Source organism: Sylvia atricapilla, chromosome 14, assembly GCF_009819655.1.
Source record: "Sylvia atricapilla isolate bSylAtr1 chromosome 14, bSylAtr1.pri, whole genome shotgun sequence".
Classification (NCBI taxonomy): Eukaryota; Metazoa; Chordata; class Aves; order Passeriformes; family Sylviidae; genus Sylvia; species Sylvia atricapilla.
In genome coordinates this window covers 9073941-9082912 of record NC_089153.1, presented here as the reverse complement: position 1 = coordinate 9082912, position 8972 = coordinate 9073941, and the positions used below count along the sequence as shown (strand labels likewise).

Here is an 8972-nt window from a genome sequence, read left to right as displayed (position 1 = left end):
ATTTTGATGACATTTTCCAGGTTGGCAGAATACAGTATTTCAGAAAAAGGAAACTTATTAGAATACACTACCACCAAGTCTGGTCATCCAGGTTATGTTTGCAACTCTGCTGCTGGTTTAAGGTGGGACTTTTAGCAAAATAGTTACATCTGTTTCCCCATTTGTAATTGGCAGCTACCAAAGTCTCTTCCTCATACAACTGAGGACACACAGAATCAAGTCAAGCTGTGGTGCAGAAGCAAAGACATGCCATGAAGACAGTTGCCTTGTGGATTAACTTTTATGTTTGTAAAGTGCATGGTATCAACAGCATGGACAAAAAATGAGCCCTTGGAAAAAGAGAGTGAGAGCAGAATGTCTTGCACTAAGGTTATGTATTTAACAGTTTTACATGAAATATTCATATATAAAAACTTTTTAAGTGCTTTTCTCCAATTTAAAAATCTAAGGAATTCAAAAATAAGGCATTCAATATTTGAAAAAGTACAGATTTACAAAATGTGTATATTCTGTCATGAAAACTCCACACCAACATTATACACTTGGAAAAAAATACAAACAGGATATATTACAAATTTATGTAGCAATAACTTAGTTCTCACCATGCAATAAAAAGGACGTTAATTGAGATACACAAGCTTTTAGCTTTCCTTAAACTGGAGGGCTTAATTTTGTTTGCAAATGAGTTTTTATGCAAATTCATAGAACTGTGGCACTTGAAATTTCTGGTAGCCTTTCTATTGAGAGTTAAATTGTACATAATGATTATGAGAATGGAGAATAACACAGCAGCTGTTACGAATCATTCCAACTTTGTTCGACAATAGCTGAAACTCTTTTCTCATATTCACGTTTGTTCTCCTGGTAAAGTTGTGCTGCCTGACTGTTTGCTGGACTGTTTGGATTGGGTTCATCAAGCAGAGACTGGAAAAAGGGGAAAACATAATGTGAGGCAAACCAACACATTTATATCAGGAAAAAAATCAACTTACTTCCAAGTCAAATGTGTTTCAGAGGCAGACACAACTCAGAATGGCCCAGTTGAAAAAAAACTAAACTCATGGTTAGGCACTCCTAATTATATTACTGAACTTCAAACTACCCCCTGCCTTCACTTGTAGCTTCACAAACCAAAGAGACTGTGCTACTCAGTACTAATGGAGCTAACTGACTATTTGGTAATTACATTACTACTGCCATTCAGGACTAAAGCAGGGCTTAAAATGTCTCCTATGAAACACTCCTATTAGAACAATGGCATAGGAGCAAAGGAATTGTGCTTTTCCACTGTGCCAGGCCATTTTTACTTATTCCAGGTAGTGTGTTGCAGCAATATTGTCCCTTTGAGGGATTCACAGCAAAGTTAAATGTCTCGAACTTGAGGTAAATTTCTGCATCTGATATCCTATCTTGAGTAAAAACAGTTAAAAATGAATACAAACCAGTAACTGCTTTCCTGTGCAAAAATATATAATGGCAGTTTTGTAGCTCAGAATTAGTAATTATGTAGCATCTTTGCCTTTATTTGATCTAAGAAGTACTGCTTAGCTCATAAGGATTTGAAGTTCCCCTTGATACAGATACCTGGCTATCCCCATCACTGAGCTGTGAATTCTGGAGTAGAGACCAACAACAACATAATTATTTGGTAAAGCAGATGCAAAGTTACCTGAATTGAAGTTAAAATAGATGAAACATCATATGTTGGACTCCAGCGATTCTGAAGAATATCTAAACATATGCTGCCATCTGCATACACTGTAAATACAACACAGATATCACTTAGAAACTGTCAGATTTATGGCACTGTTCAAGGCAGAGTTATTGTTCCAACTCAGTCTGTGCTTAGATTAATGCTTTAGGAAAGAGGACAGCAGTTTGTCTCACCATCTTCTGTGGCTTGACAATAGTTTGAAGATTTATTACTGAAATTAACAGAACGCCTAAGAGGGAAAGAAGGAAGGTCTCAAGATCATGGCATTAGCACAAGAATGGACTTGGTGTCCTGCTCCTGCAGCGTGACTGACCCATAGTGTCACAGTGGAGAGGCCTCCCAGAGAGCAGCAAGGCCTTCACTGCAGGAGTGGAACCACTCACAGCCATCACACCCTGCACAGTGGCAGCTCCTGCCCCATTTCACACACCCTACACTCACCATGAGAGGGACCAAGGCAGACAGTACAAAATATGGGAAAGTGCCCAAAATCCTACTTCTGTCTGGATACCTATCAGTCCTAATGGAGTTCACATGAACCCAAGACTCACTGCTCAAACTTCTGCACCCTTGTCCTCCAGCTTGTTCCCAACAAATTACAAACCTCTTGGCAGAGACAAACTGGCCTGCACAGTACCTGAGGCATAATTTCTACAGAGGAGCAGCAGGCAGGGTTTTTCCTGGATGAGTGTACTCATCAAAACCTATCAGTGCTGGGGGAGGAAGCACCATGCACTCTCACAGCTGCCCTCATCACTGAGCTTGGGTCAGACACCTCCTCCAGGAGCATCCTCATCCTCCTCCCTGTGCTAGCCCTGGCTGGCACAGAGCACCAGACAAAAGCTGGCACTTGGGTGAAACCTCACCTGGCAGGACTAAGTTACACTTGACTCCATCAGTTCCCTGATGAAGGGGCTGCACAGACACGGCTGCTGTTAAATGGAAAGGGGCAGGAATCTGCAGCCAGAACTGCCTCTTTAAACCAACCTAAGTGCAGCTGCTGCTGCAAATACTGACAGGCTTTGCTACTGAGACTACATATTGATTAGTAAGAGGCAGATAGCTGCTTCTTAATAGCATCACAACCCTTAATTTTTCATCAGGCAGTTGCTGTCCTAGACATCTACTTAGGGGATGGAAAGGAAGAGAGACTAAGCATTCTGGAGCTTCAGAGAATGCATGACCACACTGTAATATTTAATGAGTATTACAGCTAAATAAAAATGGTTTACTCACCATTTGGATGGAACATTTTTGATAAAAACCTAACAGTAGGAGGCTTATTTGGATATTCTTCGGAAAATTCTATTACTAGTTTAAAAGTACCTGTCCAAACAAAGATAAATACAATTAGATAACAAACAACAAAAGAACACATCCAGGAACAGAGACAACAAATTCATTTATGTGCTCCATGATCAGTATTTCTCCTCACTAATACATAAACAACACTGAATCTGATTGCTTTTCATGTATTTCAAGTGATAATGGAAGTATGGAACTACTGCTTAGAGTAATAAAGCCAGCAGCAGAGGTTGGGTAGGAGCTTGGAGACTCACTGTATCCATGGCAAAGGAAGCCATATCCAACATTATCCCACTTTTCCATGACCCAGTGTACTGGGTCCATGGACTTGGGTGACTTTAGGGCGTTTCATTAAGAAGGCATTGTGGTGCCAGCAAAGAAACACTGGAATTTCATCATCAGCAATCTCAGTCTTTGGAGCTCACAATTTATTCACTGAAAACCTTTGCTATGGATCAGTGAATAATTTACTGTAACTCCTCCAACCCAACACAGAGAAAAACCCATCTGCTGCCAATTACTGCAATAATACTATAATTATTAAACTCATTATTCCTCATATGCCTAAGGGAGGTTCATTACACACTAGCTTTCATGTTTATGTACAAATTTGGAACTTCCTCAACTTCACTGAGTTCTATATTGAGAACCACTGAAGGTTTTTCACCTGTTCATTAGGAGAACAGTGATGAATCAAATATGCCAAAAAGATGAAATGAGAAAAGCTCTTGTTGAGCTCAGCTACAGAGATGTGCAAACACACCTGGCAGTGTCAGGCCAATAACCTAAAAAGCCTTGATAGAAGCATTGCTTCATAGCTTTCTAACCAACCATGAGCCAGTGTGACAAGACACTGCTTAGATCAAGAGATGTATTTTTATAGCCAACAAACTTCACTCCACTTACTTGGTTCGTTTCAAATTATACACAGATAGCATCTATTATTTTCCAAAAGCAGAACAATGTTAGTACTGGCACAATTTATTAGAATGACAAAGGATACAAAAGTCAGCAACTTACCATCTTCAAAGGGTGTCCCTTCAGGCCTGAAAGGTTTTAAAAAGAAACTCCAGTTAAAAGGGATCATTACCTACTTCCGCACAGGTACAATAAATGTATTTATTCTTTCTCATCCTCCCCAAGATATAGGTAGAAGCAGTAATTTAAATGCTTAGAGAAGCATCCATAGGCAACCTCTGAGAGCTTTGCTGAATCTAAGACACTTCCCACAGACACTCTGCTATTTGGGATATCTACTTTATTATCATCCCAAACAATACTTATGCCTTTAGGTGACCAGACTGGAACAAAGGAGCAGATTATTAGCAAGCACACTTCAGTTTTATGAAAGGATACTAAGCCATCTCCTCTTCCACAGGATACATGATGTAACTCCCCAGACAGATCCTGTACCTTGTCCTACTAGGATTCAATCCAATCACTAATACATCTGGATTTAATGGCTGAGAACATGTGGCACTCATGTACTTTAAAGAGGAATCCTGCTTTTTCATAAGACAGTATAACCTATTTATTAAGCCACATGTAAGCTTCATTCAACAAAAAAGCTGAACAGATTTAAAATCTAAATTCTTTTCTTTCCTAACCATTCTCAGCTACCTGTGAAAAGAGATTTTTACCATAACATTTGGCCATTTTTGTAAGTTTACTGACTTTACATACATGAAACAAGAGAATAACTGTAAAAACAAACATCAAGTTGTTATATTTAGCACTCTGATACTGAATTTCATAGTGACTAAAAACTCTTACCCAAATATAACTGCATTCCATTGCATTATATTATTCTCAGATGGTGCACCACTGACACCCACAGGAGGGTCTTCTTGCAATCTAAGAATTACAAACATAGAATGACAAGTCATAAATATGAAATACTTCCACCTGCAGATATAATTTACCAGTAATAGCCACACTTTGTAAATATTTTCTCATTCCAGTCAGAAAATACACAAAGCATCATATGTAGATAGATTATCAACACTCTGAAAGACAGACCTATGAGACAACACACATCAAGATTTTCTCATGTTTTACACTGAGACACAAGGGCACAACGGGTCTGATTAAGTGTTCAGGGAGCAAAGGATTAACTGTAAGAATAACTTATAGCGCCAGGGATAGCTGGAATTTATGGTGCTACACTGTGAACCGTGAGAGAGCAATTGCTGCTGGCTGCCACAGTGAAGAAGAGAACAAGCTGCAGCCACAACCAAGAGCAGAAATCCAGGCAGTGACACACACACAGAGCACTCTTGCTGGGACTCAAGGCAAGTGACCATCAGTGGAGCTTTTCCTGAATACCCAGATCCGTGCGTGAGAAGTGGCTAAATTTGGTATAAGCCTATTTTGACTGAGAAGCTGATTGCTTCAAAAGGGAGCAAAGGGGAAAGCCGTGTGCTGCTCCTTCCTCTTACCAGTCCCACAAATGTGTTTATCTCTAAAGCAATCACGGGAACATTTAAAATTATTTTTAGTTCCTTAATCCTTGGACTAGGGAAAAGCATGTCAGTTACTGAAAGCTTCACAAACTTGAACCAGAAATATGTACTGCAGCCAAAGGGCAGGATCCAAATGCCCCCCTCTGCCCATTGCTGGATCCGTATTAAGGATCACAAGACACTGAAGAATGTACACCAGGGGGCCCAAATCAATCCACCTGATCAAACCCCCTCAGGGACAGCTCCTACTCCCCTCACCTCTTCTGCCTCCAGAGTCATGCAAGAATAAGGAAAATGCAGTGACTGCCCTTGTCTCACAAACAACTCTTGAGTGTTACCATAAGGTTTGATAGTATCACGGCACACTTATGAACAAGTGACTACAAAAAGCTCTGCAGCCCAAGGGATAAATTCTAACTAAATGCCACGTGCAAATGCAGATTTACTGAGAGCTGTCAGCAGCCCAGGCAGGCAATCCTCCCTGCACTTGCACTGCCTCAGCCTGGGGTAACACCGTGTGCTGTCCAAGGATGCTGAGCAGTGCCCTACAGAGCAGCCCAGAAGCTGCTCAGAGCCCCTTTGAACTCCGTGTTTACATCCCTGCCCTTCAAGCACACACAGCCCAGACAGCTGAGTATCAACAGCATAAACCACCTACTATTTTGGTCAGGGAAAGCAGGAACAGGGCTTCTTCCTACGTGACAGCCAGGCTGCAGGCCAGCAGCCGTGCCGGAGCATTAGCCTGACAAAGGCATCTGGGAGATGACTCTGGGTTTTAGATCAACTTCAAAGCACATGTGCACCCTACTTGTCACAGGCTCTAACTACAGAAAGGATCTGGCAAGGACTGCAAATAGGACTAATCCTGAAAGTCCTAAACAGCAGGGAAACCGTGGTGCTAGCATTCCCTTTTTATCAGCAAAATAAATAAATAATCCTTTTTTTTTTTTTCTTTTGGTTTGTTCAAACAAATTAGAAGACATAAGAAATCTGCTGAACTGCTCTCTCTTCACTGCTAACAATCACAGTATGCAAAAGCAATTTATATTTAATGAAGTGAATCAGAGTTCACAGCACACTGTCTATTACTTCAGTATGAAGTACAAGTCATGTAAAAAACAAATCTATAACTTGCAGCACAAAATAGCAAAGTGAAACAAAAACTGACATGAAAAAGTTACATAAGCTTTGGAATATCAAAGTTGCAAAATATATGACAAAGATATCTGATTTACTTTGTCTGCTTGGTTATAGTTTTCCACAACGTTAGAGTCTTTTCTCCAGCCTTAAGTTCAAAATTATTAAACCGGTTCTTGTAGGAATATAAAGGCATAAACCCCACATCTGACTGCAATCTTGAAAAATTAATTAGTCAGCCTGAAAACGAATGACTGGTTCATCTGTGTAACCAAATACAATAAAAAGTCTGAATATCCTGTTTTGATTTGACCAAGAATCAAGCAACACCCACTTAACAAACACCAACACTCACACAAGAGCAGGGGAGGGCTCCACTTCCCAAAAACCTCCTACTGCCTCCAGATTCACGAATCAGGCTTTTGTCGCTGCTGCTTTACGTGCAGCCACGTTAAGCAACTACAATAGACGTCAAGTGTTTACTGATGTGTTTTCAGGGGCTGGTATAACATAGCTCTGCTAAAAAAAGAGACACTATAAAAGCTGACTCACCTCCAACTACTCCTGAGCGACCGGGTCTGGAGAACTCTTACTGTAAATCTTACAAGGGAGCCCCCCACCCTTTTCCACACTCAGCTCTAGGGGTGTTTACGTGCCAGACTGGAAATAATTTATTCCAGAGTCAGTGGTTCAGATATTAACATATAAAAGAGTGCAACTAATACCTGCTCCTTTAGCAGCTCGCATATATTACACAAGATTCCTCACGACTACAAACTTTCAACACAGCATCACGCGCATAAAAACATTAAAGGGCATTTTGGTTCTTAGCACACAAAAACGGAGCGTTCGCTAATTCTACGCGCTTCCTTTCCAGGCGGCTATCACAAAAAACTTATTTTCAGGGCAACCCTCGTACCCACCAAGGCCGGGGCAGTTGTGAACGCCGCCGGAGCTGTTCCCGAGGCGGATGGAGCGGGTCCCGGAGCGCTGAGGGCCGGGCCGGGCCTCACGGCCCCCGGCAGCGCCCGCATCCCCCCCGACCTCGGGCGCCCCGTGACCCCGCGGGCACCGCCGGCCCGCCGCTCCGGCACCTATCCTCAGACGCCCCCAGCCGTCGGCGCCCGGGCGAGGCGGCTCGAACAAAGCCGGCGCTGCCCGGCGGGACCCCGCTCCCCCGGCGGCGCCCCCGCTCCCCCCGGCACTGCCGCTCCCCGCGGGGCGCGCCCCTGCCCCGGGGTGGGGGGGCTCGGTGCCAGCCCCGGGCCCGGCACAAAGGCGCTGGGCAGCGCCGGGTCCGGGCCCCGCTCACCTCTTGAAGTCGCGCATCAGGCGGCGGCGCGCCGGGGTGGACATGGCGGAGCCGCGGCGCCGCCTCCCGCCCGCGCTCGCTGCGCGCCCGCACAAACAACCCGCAATGGCGGCTCCGGGCGCGGGGCGGGGCCGGCGCCGCACGCACCATCGCGCCAAGGGGGGAGACGGGGCGGGGCGGAGCGCACCATCGCGCCGCGCGGGCGGGGGGGGGAGCGCTCTTGGCCGAGTCTGGGATGAGGCGGCGGGGAAAGGACCGGGAGGGACCCGGGACTGCCGTACCCCGGGCCGAGCCGGGCGGGAGAAGGACCGGGAGAGAGCCCGGGAGTGCCGTACCCCGGCCCTGCCGCAGCCCGGGCCCGGCCCGGCAGGAAAAGGACCGGCAGAGGACCGGGCCCGGCCGGGCCGGCAGCAGCGCTCCCTCACGCTCTCGGGGCGTTTCAGTCTGCTCGTGGGTCAGGTGGGATTTTCTCCCCGCCGGACGCACCAGCTCACTGTGATTTAACTGATCTTTGCTGCTGAGTACAGAAGTAATTACTCCTGGTCAGATTACAGCGTTAGACGTGTAGATTCTTCTATCCTGTGTGTATTTAGTCCGCTCCCACTCTTTGCAATAGCTGGATGTTTTAAAAATTTAGTTCTTATCAAATTTTAATTAGGGATAATGGTTCGTTTTGCCCTATGGGTCCCTCAGCATCTCTCGAAGTTCCCTCTAAACACAGACTGATGTCCTGGCTCTCAGCCCTTTTTAAAAATCCCATTAGTCCAACAGACAGAACAAGTCTCTTTGAAGTCGTGACCCACTTCTTACACGGAGTCTTGGAAGTTATCCCTGATCCTGGATTTGTGTGGTTACATGTGCCTCCCTGCTTTTCTTTCAGATGATTTTAAGGAGGTCAAAACATCACGGGACTCATAATGAAATGACAGAAATAAACACTGTCTGCATCCCCTGCCCGTTCCCTTCGCCTCCAGCCATCCAGGTGGTGGAACAGCATCAGCCCAGGGTTTAGCAGCACCAAGCTCAGTATTGCTTTTCCACC

The 8972-nt window shown here is 44.6% G+C and overlaps 1 protein-coding gene across 2 annotated transcripts; it reads right to left on the bottom strand.

Annotated features, from left to right (window-relative positions):
* Positions 1 to 261: 261 nt before the first annotated feature.
* UBE2B (ubiquitin conjugating enzyme E2 B) lies at positions 262 to 8076 on the bottom strand. Of its 2 annotated transcripts, none has more exons than XM_066329027.1 (6): positions 7931 to 8076; positions 4793 to 4873; positions 4040 to 4065; positions 2951 to 3040; positions 1670 to 1758; positions 262 to 924 (listed from the first exon to the last, which is right to left on the bottom strand). In XM_066329027.1, the coding sequence occupies exons 1-6, from the start codon at positions 7972 to 7974 to the stop codon at positions 796 to 798; spliced, it is 459 nt and encodes a 152-aa protein (XP_066185124.1). In that variant the 5' UTR covers positions 7975 to 8076; the 3' UTR covers positions 262 to 795. The 2 variants fall into 2 exon arrangements, with proteins under 2 accessions (XP_066185124.1, XP_066185125.1); XM_066329028.1 differs by lacking the exon at positions 7931 to 8076 and adding an exon at positions 7171 to 7255.
* Positions 8077 to 8972: the final 896 nt, after the last annotated feature.

What these genes read in the sequence shown, in the direction of transcription:
- UBE2B (XM_066329027.1), bottom strand. Translation starts at nt 7,974, where the DNA reads ATGTCCACCCCGGCGCGCCGCCGCCTGATGCGCGACTTCAAGAG. An exon ending in TGGAATGCAGTTATATTTGG is followed by an intron (nt 4,066 to 4,792) that starts GTAAGAGTTTTT and finishes AAAACCTTTCAG; the next exon opens with GCCTGAAGGGACACCCTTTG. An exon ending in CTATTTTAACTTCAATTCAG is followed by an intron (nt 925 to 1,669) that starts GTAACTTTGCAT and finishes CCCTTTTTCCAG; the next exon opens with TCTCTGCTTGATGAACCCAA.